Here is an 18,721-nt window from a genome sequence, read left to right as displayed (position 1 = left end):
AGCCTTGGCTTTCTGTCGAAGGAGACAAAACATTGGACTAAGTGTTATGGGAATTTCATGTTGGATTTAATATGACAGCCCAGTAAGGGCTGTGCCTTTTGATTCATTTCCAGGTGCTGCAGAAAATGTGTGTTTAGTTATTTCATGTATTGGTAGCATGCCAAGTTGTGACCTTCTGAGTTAAGGCCTCAAGGTTTGTCAGCAGAGGCTGGCAAGAGTGTGGGACCCTGTCCTCTGAATTTAATTCTCTTCATTAGTCCCACAGAACCTGGGTTGTTTGAACTTCAGTTCACACTTCTAGGAGGTCACTGTCATTATAGTCTGTGAAATGCTGCAATTTCAAAGTGATGATCTGTTACAGAAAAATACATAAATAAACACCTCAGATACTTCATCCAGCTGAGTGGAAATGGGGAAGAATGTTTCTGTATGGAGATGAGAGGGAGGGAGGGGTATTTTGCTGTCTGTGCTTATACATTATATAAGTAACAGTGATGATACTGTCCCTAGAACAAGGGTTCTCAACCTGTGAGTAGCTCCTTCCCCCACCAAAACCTAAAGTGGGGCCCTAAAGGATGCTGATAATCATTCTTTGTATGAAGTTGGTGCGCCATTCATTTATTTTAAAGGGGATACACACTCAGCTGGGAAGAGTCAGCCCAGAAGTGACATCCCTCAAATGTAGGAGGAGAGTTAAGGTTTGCTGTAAATCACAGGATGAAGATAATCTCAACTGGCAAAGGTGCAATAGGCCAAAGAGAGACTGGGGTAAAGTACCAGGAGCAAACACAGGGATGAGCCAGCATTAGAGTTCCATAGCTGGGTACTCAGGTGTGGTCTAAAGTGGCTTTAAAGACTGTGAGCAGCTTTTTGAAGGGGTTCCACAGATGACCAGGAAAAGAGGAAATGCCATCAAAGACTCAGAACTTTGATGGAGTGCAATACTGGGAAAGCAGTTAAGTGTCTTCTGGACCTCATTTCCTGACAGCAGTCAGGAACAAGACACCTCACTTGACTCTTGAGGCACTTTGTCCCCATGTCAGAGAATCCGAGACCCTTTCCACAGATACCTTAACCTCAGGAGGGTATGCTACTGCTCAGGTAGAGGGGAGGATGGAAAATGAAGCCCACAAAGGCTTTGGACAGTCACAAATGGACCATCTCCCCATTGGTAAACAGGTTGAGAATCCCTGTTTTAGAGTGTATAAAGATATATCTATACTGAGGCCACGTGGAGCTCTTTGCTGCCACAGTGGGACTTGTGGCTGCTCACATCATATTAACACAGACATCCCCACAGCATACGCCAGTCTGCAGTACAGGCAAAATCCTAATGCAGAGTGTTCATAAAATACATGTTGTATTTGAGTAAAGTGGAAGAAAATGCCATTATTCTCTCAAAAGAGTCCTGAAGTGTAAAAAGAATAGTGTGTGTGACTTTTAAACTCTCATGGTTACAGTTTGTGCAGGTCTTAGTTAAACACAGAGTTTTGCACCCTTGTAGAAAAGGTAATTTAATGTTTTCTCTTTCAGGCTCCTCCATTGCCATCCTCCTCATCTTGACATTTTTTCATGGACATTAAATGAAAACTTTTCTGATATTCAGGAAGTGACCCAGTTCTGCACCACTGATTTTTGTAGCTATCCCGTAAGGCTGCTGGCTGAAAGCTGTGTCTATGCAACCTTCCAAGTGCGGAGTGTCAACCAACTGGACAGGAGAGAGCACTGCCTCCTACTCCAGAACTCAAAACAAATAAAGCTCATCCAGCTGTACTTCAAAAAAATAATTCCATGTTTTGTATATATCTGACAAAACTGGCAACATTATACAGACTACTGACTTGAAGACCACCTCTTTTGTATTTCTCTGTTTCTGGGCTGATGAGTTGGTTTCATCCATTTTTCCCCCTTCAGAATTTCCCTTGGAAAAAGTACTAGCTTAGCTGGTCATTTCTTTGTAAGGTAGTTAGAAATTTTAAGTCTTTCTTTGGGCAACTTTTTTTTTTTCCTTTTTTTTTCTTTTCTTTTTTTTTTTTTTTAATGTGAAGAGTTAGGTGATATAAATTTTTTACTGCTTTTATGTTTTTCTGTCTTGTTTTGAAACCATGACGGTTACACTTTTGGTTCCTAAATAAAATTTAAAACAATTAACAGCCAAGTCACAAAGATAAATGGGTTGCACATAGACTAAGGAATAAACTTCAGATTTGTGATTTTTGTTTCTAATCTTGATGTAAATTTACACTATTTATAAATACATATTTATTGCTTGAAAATATTTGTGAATGGAATGCTGTTATTTTTTCCAGATTACCTGCCATTGAAATTTTAAGGAGTTCTGTAATTTCAAACACTACTCCTATTACATTTTCTATATGTAAATAAAACTGCTTAGCATTGTACAGAAACTTTTATTAAAATTGTTTAATGTTTAAAGTTTTTCTATTGTTTGAGTTTTAAAAAGATTTTATGTACAGTGCCCAGTTTTTGTTCTTTTTTGAATCTGATTATATATATTTTATATATACTCTTGTGCTTGTGTATATATATAATATATATAGAAACTCGAATATAAATATGTGTATAAAGATTTAGAGACTAAATTTTTCTCGTTTTAAGTTTTACATCTATGGTAGATTTGAGGTGTCTACTGTAAAGTATTGCTTACAAAAGTATGATTATTTTTAAAGAAATATATGGTATGTATCCTCAAGACATAGAATGACCTTCAGACTGGTTTATTGTTAAATTGCACTTTTTGCAATAACAGACCAATAAATAGTTGCTGCCAAAATGTAGTAGTAGAAAATAAGTAACGGCTAAATTTTAAAGCTCTTTAAGAAAATACCAACTTTGACAGGAAGTTTGGCACTAGTTTTAGAGGAGGAATGAAGATGATTGAGCTTTGGTGGGGATGTTCTCTAGATTTCAACCAAATTGCAACTTATATATTACAATATGTTCTATTAACAATTTTAAAAGTTAAGACTGAATCATCTTGGCGTCGTTGTTGACCCCAAAAAAGGACGTTGTTTTGTGGTATTCTATTGTATTTTCACATATTTTGTAATACGAATTCACTGGTAAATTTTTGAAGCACTAGGTTTATTTAGGACAAGTTTATAATATATCATTGTAACAGTTTGCAGTTTTAATGATGGTATTTATTTTAAGTTGCTCCTTTCTCATTAGCTTCTTGAAAATGCATTAAATCTAAATTTCAAAATTGATAGCTTTCTTATCGATCAGAGTTGACTGATGCGGAAGGTTCTGCATCGAACAGTTTCTCGTAATTTCTCATTAGTGGGGTATGTTAGTGATTGCATTGTTCAATTTTTTGTAATCAATGTGAAGTGTTACAGGCACAGAGCATGCAGATAGTTCCTTTTGAACAAAAAGAATCGCCTCTTATGTTGTAGCTTCAAACAAAGGGTGTTTTAATGAAGAATCAGCACAGTTTATCTAACGCTGTTACAACAGTTTAACCACAGTTAGAGCTGACTTTCTTGCTAGTTCTTACTAGTTGGACAAAAGAGGGTAGAGATTAAAGAAAAGCATCATGAAATGCTCTTGCCAGCAAAATTATCAGCTAGCAGTTAGGAAGCCAGTATTTGCAGTTCTGTAAAGGTGTAAGTCTCAGCTCTTGATAACAAACTCTACAAGTCATAATTTTTTTTTTACTTATGTATTTTATGCAGTCATAAATATTGTAATCTTGACAAACCATGCTGCAACTGAAAAGCTACTCCTTTAAAGTAGTCTTAAACCCAAATAAAAGCAAGATACACTTACCTCAACTAATGGTAAACAGAAGGTCCTCATTTCTCAGTGCTGTAAAAGAACATTGCTAATTAGGGAAAGAGCTACTGTGTGCTAATCAGAAGGGCTTTGTACCTTTCCTCTCCTTTGGAAAAGAGGATATGGCATTACCAAGGAAGAATATTCAGATTTTGCCGATGAGCAAGTAGACCAAATCAGCAGAGCATCAGGCAGCATTCCTCATGCTGTGGGAAGGGTTGTCGTGAATTGGAATTGCTGCAGGGCTTTAATATTTTGCAGTTTCCATACTTAATCACACTCTGCTCCCAGGCAATGGACAGTTTGGGTCTATAAGCTGCTATGATTTAGAATGCTTTTGTTTCACTTTATTAAAAAAAGCACAAGTTAATATTTCGTCAGTTGTACTTCTTAAGAAGCACTTCTGCTTCTTCAGTTGTGAAGCACATGATGCCAAGTGAAGCATTTGTAATCTCTGGGTGTTTCCAAGCATTAGGATTTGGGCAGGATGGGGGGAGGCTGGAGCTGAACTTGCCATGGAATCTCTTGGGGCCCTTGAGCTCCACAGCTGAGCCCTACTGCAAGGGATTCTGATCTGCTTGTGGCTACAAATTGTAGTAGCAGGCAGATAAAAGATGAAAATGGCCAAAGATGGCAAGAATTTTCATTAAGTTACAGGCTGAGAGAGAAATTATACTGTTAGGGGATGGATAGAACCAGAGATAAAAATAGGTGTTTAAAAAAAAAAGTATGAAGTCAAATTCCAGATAAGGTGTTGGAGTCTGAAATACAGACTGTGTGCCCTTGGTTTTAGTGTTTAGTTCTAGGATTCAAGAGAACACTGAATTTCATATTATATGAAATTCAGTGTTCTCCTGAATCCCAGAACTAAACACTAAAACCAAGGGCACACAGTCTGCATTTCAGACTCCAACATCAGGAATTAGAGCAACATTTGCTACTGATCTGTGGGTCTGAGAACTGTCCTTGAGGAGCTTGACAAGAAGGGATCCTTAAATGGGGAGAATAAATAGTCATGTGTTTCTGAGCTTAATTAACTCCTTCCATAAATATATTCAGCAGTATTTGAAATATTTGAAAGGTTCCCTCTGGATACATAACTTGGGAGCAGTTTATCTTTGTTTTTTGGGGAAGTCCTACCAGTGGTTACAGTTGAGAAGCAGTGATGTTGGTATCTGTATACAAAGTATTTAGATAAAAATCACTAGAAAGTGAGAAGTATCTACTGACAGGAAATCCCAAAGCTTCCTGAATTTGTGTAGCAGAGAATTTGTTGATCCTAAGGACAAAGTGCCCCTGAATCTGTGCCTTGCTATGTGGAAGAAGGACTTTGCAAGTAACATTAAAATGATGATGCTTTGCTTAAATGAGCACAGCTTGGCTAAGTTGGTCAAAGGTGGGCAAGACTTGGGGATTTCACAGCTGGTGATTTCCTGGCCACAAACACATTTATTGGTCAATAAAGAAGGAATGTGCAGGGAAGAGAGTGCTTAAGACCATAGGGAAGAGTGTGCTCAAAGGGGTTAGGAGGGAGGAGGGTGTTTAGACCTGAGCTTACCTAAGTCAGAACCATTTTGTCTGGAGCCAGAGCAGAGAGCCAGGATGAGGCCAGCAGGAAAGCTTTGTGTAAGAGGCATTTGTCATAAAAAGGCCATGGAACTGCTGGAGCAGGTTCAGAGAAGGGCCATGAAGTTGACAAGGAGGACTGGAGCACATCCCCTTTCAAGACAGGCTGGGAAGGTTGGGGATGTTCATCCTGGAGAAGAGAAAGTTGTGTGGAGAGCTCTGCACCTTCCAGATTCTGAAGGGGCTACAGGGGAGCTGGAGAGGAACTTTTTTGCCAGAAGCTGTAGTGACAGGAAAAGGGGAAAATGGCTACAAATGAAAAGAGGGGAAATTTAGCTCAGATATGAGGGAGCAATTCTTCCCTGTGAGAGTGGAGGGGCCCTGGCACAGGTTGCCCAGAGAAGCTGTGAATGCCCCATCCCTGGCAGTGTTCAAGGCCAGGCTGGATAAAGGCCTTGAGGAACCTGGTGTGGTGGGAGGTGCTCCTGCCCATGGCTGGGCTTTGGGCCTAGATGAGCTCTGAAGTCTATTCTAAGCCCTTAACAAATAAAATTCTGTGATCTTCCATGGCTGCTTTAGCCAGTGTGGGAACAGGCAGAGGCTCACTCCAGCTGAGGGTGCACGGAGACAAGGCTGGTGAATGTGAGGATTTACCTTGGGGCCAGGTCAAAGCCAGCTGCTGCTGGCTGCTCCCATTGTGCTGGTGCTGAGAGTGGAGGAAGGAGGGGTGCAGGTGATGCCCAGGCAAGTTCAAGCAGAAAATGAGGCTGAAGCTCAACTCCAGGCGAGCTCAGTGCAGGGCTGCTGCCCGAGGGCCGTGGAGAGGGCACAGGGTGCCAGGGACAAGGCTGCCAGCAAGGCAACAATGCAGGCATGGGGAGACCACAGGGCAGCCTCGCTCCAGGAAAACAACAGCATTCCTCCAGAAAGAGGGGAGAGCATTTAGAGGAGGAGGTGGAACATGGCATCTCCTTGTTGGTGCTGGGAGCTCCATGCAAAGCTGAAAAGGGAGGAGAGGGAGAGCAGCTGCTGGGCAGAGCCCCCGTGGTGCCAGGGACATGGGGAGGGTGTGCAGCACAGCCCTGGCTGGACTGGGAGCACAGGGAGCATCCCCGAGTCCCCACAGGAGGGAGGGAGGAGCTGTGCCATCAGCTGCTGTGCCCAGCAGGAGCAGTGCTCACCTCTCCCACTCCCATTGCAGGGGGATAAAGGGAGCAGGCATGAGTTGTAGAGCCGAGGGCTGAGGTGCATATATCCGTATTTATTTTGGGAAACCATAAAATCACTGAAGGTTTGGAAGATGAGAAGAGGCAACTCGCCGTGGCAGCAACAGGGAAGGCTCAGCTCCCAGCCTCACCAGGGTAGCAGTGTCAGTGTTTTACAGGGCACTGCCAGCTCCTGCTGCCTTGTTAAAGGGTTAAAATGCAATTGCTGCTGCCCCTGCAGCAGCAGGGCACACACAGCAGCTGGGGGACATGTGTGGACCTGGGGTGAAAATGGATTTACCATTGGAGCCCTCTGCCTCCCTCCTGTCCTTCCCCCGAGCTCCTCACGGGCAGTGCTTCCTCTCTCACAGAAGGCAGCAGACTCTGCTGTGTTAGGATGGAGCGCTGCTCCCAAATGGCATCCCACAATTTTGGTATTTTCAAGCTGTAGGAGAGAGCAATTTAAAAGTAGCAAAATCCCAGGCAAGGGTTAATGGGTGGGCTAATGGTTAAACAAATGGACTAAAGCACTGAGTCCTTTAATTCATGGAGCTGGAAGATTCTTGATGGAGTCACACCCGAACATCTCAGCCATTGCCAGGGTCCATGGGAGCACTGAAACGTGGCAGGAGAGAGCTGGCTCCAAGTACATGCAAAAAACTTAAAATCATTGAAAGAGTCAGGAAGGGACACCACAAGAGAACACTGAGAGAAGAAATAACCTAAGATATGTGCAGTGGCATGGCTGGGCTATCATTTAGTTCAGCCTTATGGGCACAGAAAAAACAAACAGGAATAAAGGATGTTTTCACCCCTTTCTTTCTCAGTACTTTTCATAACCAAATCAGTGGGAAAACTGAGTAGTCCTTAGAGAAAACTGGGCTTTTCTTGTGGCAGTGGTCAGTCAGCTGTAGCTGTCAGTGCTATGTGCTGAGTGCAACATGCAGTTCATGTCTTGGATGCTGCTGGAGCTTTAATCTGTTCAGTTTTAACTACATAAAATTTAGGGGATTTGGGTTGTTTTGCTCCCCCAGAACATCACTGTAGGACTGTCCCACAGGCTGGCCCTCACAGCAGTAACTTCAAGAATTTTTGTGGCACCTGGAGAAGGCTGAGAGGTGGGCAGTGGGTGCAAACAGGGTTTGGTCACCAGTCTGCAAGAAAGGTTCAGGTGGGTGCTAAAATGACCTATTTAGAAAACAAATAGAAAACTCCTTGGGTAGGAGTGAACATTGGCTACTGGAGGACAAGTGAGCCACCAGGAACAGCCTCATTTGGGCTGTGATGAAATCCAAAGACAAGAACTAGCAGCCAGTCACAATTGCCACAAGTTCTGGGTTTTTTTGGGGGGTTGCAGGGGGGAGTGTGGAGGGCTTGTTTAGAGTAGTAGCACTAGGCAGGGTATCCAGTGCAATGTGATAAGAGCATCTGCTGTGATTCCAGTAGTTGAAGACCTCCTTAAAGGTCAGATGCCTTCATAGCTGAAGATCTGGAAACGTATTCCAGGGGCTCAGGAGCTGCTGGCAGGCTCAGGGCAGACTTACAGCTCCATATTTATGTGCAGGACTTTGTCTTGCTTGAGATGCCAGTGTTACCTCTACTGTCCCAGATTAAATTAGGGACATCTCCACTGCAAACAGAGCAGCTCTCCCAGCTCCTGTGTTGGGCACCAGGAGGAAGGAGGAGCAGGGAGGAGCCAGCTCAGCTGGCAGAAGAAAACAAATTATTCCAGCCCTGCCACAGCACAGCGGCTGCTCGAGCCCCCTGGACTGTGTGAACCTTTTCAGGAGCACAGCAGCTCCTCACAGCTTTCCCTGAGTCCTGCTGGAGGAGAGCCCAGGGCAGGGCTGGGTGCTCACCCCCACCCTTTGGGGAGGGCAGACAGCAGGAGCTGGGAATGTCTTGGAGGGGGTTTAGGGCTGCTGCTCTTTAATACTCTGCCCATCTTGTTACCTCCTGATGCTCCCCAGGCTGGTGCAAGCCTGAGAGCCTTGTGAGAGCACCCAGAAAGGTTTGTTTTTAGGTGGCAAAGTGGTTGTAATTACACTTGAGGCAGCAGAAGTGCCTGGGCAGCCCAGGGATGCTGACATGCAGCCATCAGATAAGGGTGAGGATGCTGCATCCATGTATCCATGGCTGGGAGATTTAAAAATAAAAAATTGGTCTCAGTGATAGGTTGATGGTTGGGGTATAACATTACTGAGAAATAGCAGTGTGGGCTCAGGCCAGGGGTGTCCCATGGCACACATTTTGCATCAAAATACTGAGCTTTGGCCAAGAACCAGCCCACAACAGATCCTGGGCAGATGGACATCTTAGGAGAAAAATACCTCAGCTCCACATGGATTAGGTTTCCTTCATCATTAACAGCTCCTGCACACAAATGCAATGAGATTTTGGTATTCCTAAACATGGATGAGGGAAACTGCAGTGTCTGTGTGCACTGAACTGTTATAACCATCTGATTCTAAGTTGCAGCCTCAGATTTAAATCCTGCTTCAGCATCTTCATTCTCAGGAGGAATTTCTTCACTGAAAGGGTTTGTCAAGCATTGGAAGGGGCTTCCCAGGATGCTGGTGGTGTCACCCTGAAGCGTTCAAGAAACACCTGGATGTGGCATTTAGTGCTGTGGTTTGATTGGTGTAGTGGGGTTTAGTCAAAGGTTGGACTTGATCATCTCGAAGACCTTTTCCAACATTAATGATTGTGTGATTTTTTTGATCTTTCAGCTTTTACCCACTCCAGTCAGAAATTCTACAGTTACCTTTAATATAGATACATTTAGATATACATAGATACATAGAAAACATTTCCCCTTCAAAAACATTTTTAAAAGAAAAATTAAAAGATCAGGGGGAAAATACCAGTCTTAGTGGTGCAAGAATACAAAATTTTTAAAGGTACAAATGAAAGAATTAGAGGAGCAAATTCTGCCAGGGCAAAAGTCTGGGCAGGCAAAAAATTGTTTGACTGGTAAAGCCCCCTCAGTTCTGTTAACAGAGAAATAATGTGTGTGACAGTAAGTGATGATACCTTTGAGAAGCTGCTTCAGCAGCTATAAAGTGAAAAGCAAAGGTGGAATGAGTTTTCCAGCACAGAGCAAAATGAGTTGGCAATTATCATAAGTGCAACTTCAGTTCCTAATTTTCAAAATCAGTGCAAAATGCTGTTTACAGAGCTCGATGGAGCCTCTAGCAATTACGGCTGTGTTATGAAGAATGCCATGGCTAATGCTCTCTATGGCTTATTTACACAACCACGAGATGGGAGAACATAAGACAGCATATGAATGAAGTGCTGCTGTGTTTGAATAGGTATTTGATTGCCCTGTGTGTGCCAGGAGCTGCCTTTTTCAGCTCTCTCTGGTGTTTCTCCACCTCCCGTCCTGCTGGCGCCTGCAGGGCAGGAGCCTCAGGCCCTGCCAGCACAACCCATGGCTTCCTTCCTCGGGGTCCTGGCCACGAGATGTTTTGGGTGTGATGCTGGACTCTGAGCTGTGCATTAATGTGGAAACTGCGCTAGAAAAATCAATTTGGCCTCCAGCATGGAAACATTCCCAGCCCCTGTGCTCGTGGGAACGCCAGTCCCCTGCCCCCAAACCACCTCCTGTCCCCCAGCAGTCCAGCCCAGGGGTGCTGGGGTCACAGGGCAGCCACCAGAGGTGCTGGCTCCTGAAGGAGGGTGCTGGGGCAGCTCAGCACCTTCATCCCTCGCTGCTCATCATCAGCCAGGCTGATCGGCGCTGCCAGGAAAATGAGGAACGCGGTGTTTTCCACACAGGTCTCTGAGTTCTGCTGGGAAAGGGTCTTGGGAGGGAATAAGAAGGTTTGTGCTGGTGGATTTTGGTACCTGGAGAGAGGATAGAGGGGTGGAGCACCTTGCTTCAGTGTTTCCTTTCCTCCCTGCCAGGGATTACCCACATTTGGCGTTTCTGTGGGGACAGTGGGTGCAGGACAGCAGTGGATAATGTGAGTTTAAAAAGTGTTTTTTTTCTGTGGCTGAGGAGAAGGGACGTGCATTTCTTCTCATCTTTCAGAAGCTGGGTGGTGTGACTGCTTTTGAAAAACTTGAATACACAGAAAAAAAATCTCACATAGAGAGGAAGTGCTGCTCACTGCTCTGTGTCTTTTTTTTTTTGCACCTCCTTCCTCTTCCAGTTTGTTTGGCAAGCTATCTTGCTTGAGATCTGCCAGAGAAGAAGCCCTCTTTCTCTCTATTCTGGCAAATCTCTTCACTTCTTGAATGTCTCCTGTGCCTTATTTGTGTGCTCATTTTGGTGCTTTTCAGTGGCTGTGCTCATCTCTCCTTCTCAAAATACCTCTCTTTCTCTTCACATTTATCTCCATGCTGTCACTGGCAAACATCCCTAGTGCAGCCTTTCTATTCATTGACACACTCCTTCTGTCTCAGCCATGATCATCACCTTCTCTTGGTGGATTTAATGCTGAAAGGGGAGGAGAAATTAGGGTTTGAAGAATAGGTTGACATTAGGAGAAACATCCAAACCAAGGGATATCCTAAAGACATTAGCTCAATACTTTTGGTAGGCCTGTGCTTGTCACTGATAATGGCAAATCCTCTGGGATAAAACAGTTCTTTTTAAAACAGGCTTTTATTTGTCTCGTTGCAAGGTGATTCATTTGTTTGGGCTGTCTGAGAAAGCATTAATAAATGTCTTTAAAGTTTTAAAATCTGAAGGCACAATGTCCCACCTACGCTGCTTCACCTTAGTCCCCATTACTGAAATGCTATTTTAAATGTTGGTTTTACTTGAATTACTTTGTGGTTCTCTACATATTTTTTTCTCTTTGTCTCTTGTCATGCTAAAATGCTCTGAGTCATCACTTCCCTGCCACACAGGGAAGTGTGGAAGTCTTTCCCTCCTCTGTCTTCCTCCTTTATCCCCCAAGGTTATTGACCAGTGGTTATTGGGTCAGCAGAGGAAAAAAAAAATGTTCTAATTAATAGAAAATTAACTAAAAAGAGTTGCATTTACTTTTTTTTTTTTTTTTTTTTTTCAGTGAAATCTCGTTCACCATTTCTGCTTTCTTTAATGGATTTGTTACCCCTGTTTGGATGGCAGGTTCCCTCGAGCACAGTTCATCTCACCTGGTGTGCAGAAGCACAGAAAACCTCGTGCCTTGGAGTCCTCTGCCCTCCCATGCTCCCTTAATTAAGCTGGAATTGGAGGACCCAGTGATGGTTTAGGGTGATAAAAACCTTTCCCTCTTTCTTCTCTTTGTAATTTCTTTCATCTTCTCTGGGTGCACCACAGGGAAGTTTTTCCCCTGGCACCTCTCCAGCTGCAGCGACTTCAAGGAAAGAGTTTCTCCTCCCTGTCCTGGTGCAAAGCTCCTCTGCAGCCAAACCTCTGGGGAGGGCAGGGGTCCCCTGGCAGTGGGGACATCCCCTGGGAGCAAACAGGGCTGGAGCTGCACCATCCCAGCGTGGGAAAGGCGTCCTCCTCCCTGGCTGCCTGTCCCTGGGCAGAGCCCCACTGCCTGCTCACCAGTCCTCTCTCCTTTCAGGTCAGAAAACCTCCTCCACTTCAGGAGTGAGGAATTGTCCCTTGGGAAGGAGTCTGGGATCTCTCTGGTCCTCTGAGAGAAATGACTCAACTTCGGTAAACAAAACGGGGTGAGGACAGAAGGAAAAACAGAGAGAGCTGTTTTGGGCAGGACATCAAGACAATTTCTCCAAAAACCCAAGAAGGACAGGAGAAGACAGGAGGAGGGACAGTGTCCTGAGCCTTTTCCTCCCAGTTTCACATGGTAAGGAAGCAAATTTTCTGAGCCAAAAGTTTTCCAAACCCTAAAAAGCAAACAAAAAGCAGAACAACTTTTTTGGACCATTTTGACTCTGTGAGAGGAGACAAACCTGTATCAATCCATGCACAGCCACTGAAAGCAGTTTCAGATGTTGAAATAAAAAGTCTCTTGAGGGTATCAGCCCTTGAAAATTAAACCAGATGCATTTTTGCCCGATAACTTGCTTTTGATTATGATGAAAGTTTGTTCTGAATGAACATTTCCAGGCATGCAAAGTGGCTAATCTGGCAAACCAGCACTTTAATAGATCTGGGATCTCAAAGCTCCCATGTGCCATTACACAGTGTTCTCTCCCTCCTACTCACAACTCTGATGTTAAGACGGTTTCTTTGGATCAGGATAAGGTTATTTCCTTCAAGCTGGGTTTGGTTTGGGGTTTTTATTCCCCAAAAGGAGATATCAGTGAAAAATTAGGGTGTTTCCTTGAGAAGACAGTGAGTCATTAGAAGCTATGTTGCAATATCTTTATTCATAAATATTGTAAAATTATTCACATCTTTAATTTTACAGACGCTGCAAAACTTTAGACTCATTTTCAACTGAGAAAGATGTTTCCTTGGTCATGACCAGTGGGCACCTGACCACAGCCTGGGACATCACCCCAGGAGCCCCAGTCGTTGTTCCTGCCATTCCTGTGATATTTGGAGCTCCCTTGAGCTGGCACACTGGGCCAGGTCTCTGGTGGTGTGTCTGGGGAGGAGTGTAAGAAACAAGACAAAGAAGGATCCTTGTCCTGTTGTGTCCTTGTTCTACCCTCCAGTCCCTGATGTGGGGAATTCCTTGGCAGTCGCCTCTCATCAGGCTCAGGACATCTTGCTCATGGCCTCTCCTGGGAAAACCCTCCCACGCCTGTGCCCCTCCAGTTATCCTGTTTTCCTCTGCACTCTGCTGAAACCCCAACTCTTCCCAGGCTCCCTTGGCTGCCTGAGCTCCCTGGAGCCTCTGCTCCTGGTTCTCTCCCCATGAGGAGAATCTGCCCTGGATGGAATCACACCCACCCTGAGCAGGGCTCCTCACTTGCACCCATTGGATGCTTTTTCCACCCATTTTTCACCATCTTTAACATCTGTAAAACAGCATCAAAGTCTTAGTGCACAACCCCACCCTCCCTCATGTGCTCCTTGCTCTCCCAGAGTGGAGGCTCGGGTGGGGTTTACCTGATTTTAGTCTTAACAGAGTCACTTACGTTCTTACTCCTATTTCTTCTTTGAAACACCTCCTGTAACTGTCATTGCAAAGTACTGATTTCTTCATTCCTTGGGCTGCCTTGCACTGGGATTTCCTGCTGGCCTCAGCAGCTCTCCTGGCAGACTCTCTGCCTCTGATGTTTTTGAGAAAGGGTTCATTGTCAGCCCCCACGCTGTTAGCTTGGATTTCTCTTCTGGGGCTGCCTTACTGTAGCTTTGCATCTAATTTGTCTGATTTCTGCATCTGATTCCTACTTTTTGAAGGGTGTCTGTTTGGTTAGAATCGCTCCCTTGTGCTGCTGTTTAGCCACCTGGGGTATGTGTATATATTTTTTTTATTTATTGTCAGTACACATTTACTGTGAGCTTCTAATGTGGTGTCTTTAACGAGATCCCACTGTTGCAGGGCTCTTCAAGAAAAACTTGGGCAGAGATCACAGCAGATCCCACTTTCCTACTGGGCTCCATATATGGCTTAAAAAAAGATATGATGCAGCTCAGAGTTGTTCCTGAAACCCGCAAATCCAGCCTCCAAAAGTTTCCTTCTGGATGAGTTCACTCCTCTGCCAGGGAGCCTTCCCTCCATCCTTGTCCAGCAGCAGCAGGAGGGGATTTGGGGGACTGCATCTGCGGGCCTTTGCTCCCACCTGCCCCAAAATAAGCTGGCCAGTGTCTCAGAGTGTGCTTGTGGATCTGGGTCTGTAGCAGGGAAAAGAGGGAACCTGTGGTCACAGCTTTTCCAAGAATTCCTAATTTTTACCTCTGTACTACTGTGAGTCCTCTGTCCTTTAGCTCAGTCTGTGTTTCCATCAAATTTATGAACAATCCCTCTCATAAAATCCCACGAACATGGACACCTCTGGGGAATGACAGCTTTTTGAAGACCCTGATCCTGGTTTTTCCATGCATTTTGACCTTTTATACTTCCTCTTTGATCTGCCAGTGCTGAGGGGTTTGACTTTTATTTGATAAATATACACATTTTTTGGTGGCACCTCAAGGTCATATTTGTACTCCTGTCCTCCATTCAGAAGCTCCTCTTTCCTGCCCTCCTTCCCCAGTAATTTTATCTTGCTGCACATGCAATCCCCCAGTCATGCAAAAGCTGTATTTTTAGACAGCTCTGCTTGGCTCTGCCTAGGGATGTGCAGTAAAGTTCAGCACTGCTTGGCCAGCCCTTCCCTGGGCTTGGTGACCCCAGAATTCCTGTTGGAATAAAAGTCAAACTGCTCAGCTTCGGAGAGCCTTTCCCCAAGCACTTGGACTGAACAAGTGAGGAGCTGTTTTTTTTAGGTTTTTCTGGTCATTTTACTCACAGAATGCAACAAGACCACTTCCTGCAGGTTTGGTTTTGTTTTCTTTCACACCTTGTAGACACAAACGCCTGTCAATATCTGTCCCCAGCCAATGCAGCCATTTGATGGAAAGGCCCCATCACCCCTGGCCCTGTTCCTCAGGCAACTGCTCCTGTGCTTTGATACCTGGGAGCTTCCATCCTGTGCATCCCTCGTGTAACAAAGGCACCCCACGGGGGTGTCTGGTGGGGGGAAAGGACAGGCAGAACAAGCACTGCTGTGAGGGGAAACAGGAAGGGACAAGTAATTGATTTCCTGACATCTGGACAGTTGTTCCCATCCCTCCTCCACCTGCTGAAGGGATTTCCACTTTGAAACACCAGCACTGATGCAGTGACTCTTTTCAGAGATGTCTGAAATGGTGACAAGTGCCCTGACTGGGTGCAGAGATGTTTAATCCCAGCACTTGCCCCCAGCAGCATTATTGTTCCAGCACCCTTCTCCTCTTGTCCTTAGCAGTGCCTGAAATGTACACAAATCCCTGCTTTGTTCTGCTTTGTAGAAATAACTACACAGAAAGGAACTTCATTTTCTCCATCTTCGTCTTTGGATGCTGGGGGAAAAAATGAGTAAATGTCTACATCTGCTCCAGCCAGAGCAGAGTGAACACCCAGAGGTGATCTTCTCTCTTACTCATTCTGCACCAAGAATGTGAACAGAGGGAGGTTTCAATCCCTGTGAAAAGTCCCTGAATTATTTCAAGTGTCTTGATAATTTTTTTCAAAGCCAGAAAACTCACTATTTTAAGTCATCACTAGAGGAATGAATCTGACAAGCCTTTATCCAAATGAATGTTTAAATTCTGAAAGGGAGGAAAAAAAAAACTCCCGTGTGACTGACAAGGTCCTTTTCAAACACAGAATATGCTGAACCTTGCATGACATTTCAGTGGGTGTTAAGTCTAAAGAGCTACCTTTGCATGCAATGTAGCAAATGAACTGTGTAAGGCGAGGGCTGAAGCTCTGTGCATCCTTGCTGAGTAGTACTAGAGCGTTGTAAAACCTGACAAGCTGCTTCTCTTAAACCTGCATGTCCCCAGGGAACAGGCTGGTGTATTCTTGTTCTTCAAACACCTGAAAAGTTTGTTCTAGACTAACTATTGTCATTTATACTCTGTGTTGCAAGGAATAGATACTGTGGGGTTTTGTGGAAGAGCAGAAAGGTGGAATGATGCAAGTAAAGCTATGACTGAAACAAAACTGAAGATCTTTACCAGGTGTTCCTCCCTCGTTTTCCACCTGTCTTTTCCTCCCTCTTCACTTTTTCTGGACTTTTGGATCGTCCTCACCCTTCCCTGGGGTCTCTTGTCAGTTGTTCAGGTCATCCTAAAACCCCAGTGCCCCCACTCTGGCTGAGACCAGCTTGTGGAGGAGAGCAGACAGGTCTGCCTGTATTCTGTAATCCATAAGGCAGAAACAGTGCATGCCTCTCCCAGCCCCCAGCCTGGAGTAGCTGCTTCATTTCATTTGCCTTTCCCTGAAATTCCTGTTTGTTTTTTTTGCAGTTTCAGGATGGTTACCAAGCTCCTTTCAGCGCTGAATTAGGGGAACAGAGGGTACAGTAGCAGCCAGACTCACCTGTTAATCAAATTAATGTGTCTTGGTGAACCAATTCAGAACACCACAGAGCTGGTTCTTGTGATTTCATAACATCTCATGACACTCAGTATTTTTGTTAAAGCTCTACTTTCCAGATTCATGGGATGATGGGAGAAGCTGAGGAAGAATTAGCAATAAAGCATCTAGAGCACCTGGCTGTAGAGAGTAATTGGCAAATGGGACCCAAGTGCATCCTAAAGTCTCAGCAAACCAGAAGGCAAATGAAAAGCACCTGCAAACAACTGATGTTGGCTGAGCTGGCTGGAAAGATGCATAAGATGTGCTTGACTGGCTGCTCCTGTGGACTGGAGCTGCTGAGTGGTGGTTCCATGTTCTCCAAAATGCCACAATGTTTTCTGGGCAGCCCCTTGTGGGAAGCTGGGAGCTGGCAGGGAAGGGGATGTGTGTGTCTGCAAAGTGTGGCAAGAAATTATCACCCACAAAAGCTATGGAGTGGGAAATCTGAATCCCCAAACCCCAGGACAAGTAGCAGCCTCAACTCCCAGAGAAATGACAGTGTCAAAATACACTGCTAATCAAAATAAGGCAAAAAATACAGTTTTACAAACCTCTTGACATGGAAACTTTAAAAATATGTGGGACATAGGGCACTGAGAAAGACACCTGCTAGGCAGTTGGGCATAAAGGCAAATTACCCTCAGATGAAGGAGGTGCTGAGGTTGACTGGGAGATTGGTAGAAGTTCTCTCCTGCCATTCTTGTCTGCTGTGGAAACAGTGGAAGTTGTTACCAGGAACAGTTTGCAAAGGCTCAAACAAAGCCACTGACAGAAATAACTTGAACACAGAGAGGAAAAAATTGCTTGATAGTTCTTTTGGGAAGGATTAGGTTTTAAATAAATGCCATTTATAAGTTAATTTCACATCCTTTTGGAGCTTGGCCTACTAGGATTTGAAGGCTTGACTGAAGCTGGCAGACAGGGTGGGCACTAATTCCAGAGTTTGACTGCCAAGAAAAAGGAAAATATTAAGAGTAAAAATTGGCAATTAAAAAAAAAAAAAAAAAAGAGGCCAGGGAAATATAGGGAAATGAGATTTAGTTTAGGAAAATTATTGTTCTCTGAGGCCATGGACTGACTTTATGGCCGGCTTATTAGTCACAGTCCTGTATAAGCCTGGCCTTTGTACTCAATGTCTGCAGAGAAACTGGTGAAGAACACAGATCCCAATGCTTTAATAATTTGTAAATGCACAATTTCGTTATTTTTAATCATGTGTGGTTTTTTTCATTTAAATTCGTATCAAAGTCTATTAAAAGCAGCGGGGAGACTCCTCTCAGCTTTAACAACTTTGAATCAAACCCTGTAAAAATAGATGCTACGTGTCTCAAGGCTTCTGCTGCAGCCTTGCCAAATGAGTCCAAGCAGCAAAAGTAAAACCACAGCTCTTGTGTTTCTGACCCCCAGCTCTTTAGGGTTGTGAGTTACCAGGGCCTGTGTGACACATTTCTGTCCTTCTGCCCAGTGCTGGACTATTCCTGAGGGATCCTGCTCCTGACATCCTCTAAGGTGCTGAGCACACACATCCTCTGTGTCTCCTCTGTGCTTCCAGCAGAGAAACACACAGGAATAATCTCTGGAGGAAAAGGAGCCCAGAGCTAACCCAGGTAAACCCACAGCCCAAGAGACTGGAGATGCAGATAAATTCAAGAAAAACTGATGGAAGCAGGTTGTTAGACAGCCTTGTGGATCCCAGTGAAGGACATGTTTTTCTTTCTGGAAGAGAGCCATGATGTAGAAATAGACTGAAACCAGGAAAGAGAGCTGCAGCCATGGCTGAGGCTGTATATTTAAACCTCTTTGCTGTCTGACCATCTGGGCCTGCAGCTAAACTTACCTACAAATTATTTTCAATGTTTCTACATCTTGAGAGGTAAAAGGTGCACATGGTACTTTATGCCAGGAAGAAAGGCAAAATAATTGTCCCGAGTCAGTAATTTCCCCCATGTCAGGCCTGTGTGTGTGGGTTTGGATGCCCAACCTGTTTCATCAGCCTTCACCCACACCTGCCTGGAACCCCAGGATGCTCTGTGTGCACAGAGCCCCTCACAGCCAACACAAAACCTGGATTTGCATTCCTTCACCGTGCAGCACAAGTCAGAACAACCGCTGGCAATGCAAGTGCACTCGCATCTTTTTCTGCCTTTACGCTGTGAACAAATTTTT

General features: G+C 44.5%; 1 protein-coding gene across 15 annotated transcripts in view; it reads left to right on the top strand.

Annotated features, from left to right (window-relative positions):
- Window positions 1–4,176, top strand: part of KDM6A (lysine demethylase 6A) — a 150,833-nt gene extending 146,657 nt beyond the window's left edge. For 4 of the 15 annotated variants that reach the window (XM_058861517.1, XM_058861537.1, XM_058861545.1 and 1 more), the window contains one exon: window positions 1,534–4,175. Coding sequence is in view for 6 of the 15 variants with exons in the window: in XM_058861511.1 (XP_058717494.1) it covers window positions 1,534–1,563 (30 nt within the window). In the remaining 9 variants the exon portion in view is untranslated. Of the gene's footprint in view, window positions 1–1,533 lie in introns of all 15 variants that reach the window. The other 11 variants (XR_009280243.1, XM_058861499.1, XM_058861554.1 and 8 more) reach the window with 7 other exon arrangements.
- The last annotated feature ends 14,545 nt before the right edge of the window (window positions 4,177–18,721 follow it).

The sequence above is a fragment of the Poecile atricapillus genome, chromosome 1, assembly GCF_030490865.1.
Source record: "Poecile atricapillus isolate bPoeAtr1 chromosome 1, bPoeAtr1.hap1, whole genome shotgun sequence".
Classification (NCBI taxonomy): Eukaryota; Metazoa; Chordata; class Aves; order Passeriformes; family Paridae; genus Poecile; species Poecile atricapillus.
Note: the sequence above shows the minus strand (reverse complement) of the source record. Positions and strands in the feature narration are given on the sequence as shown.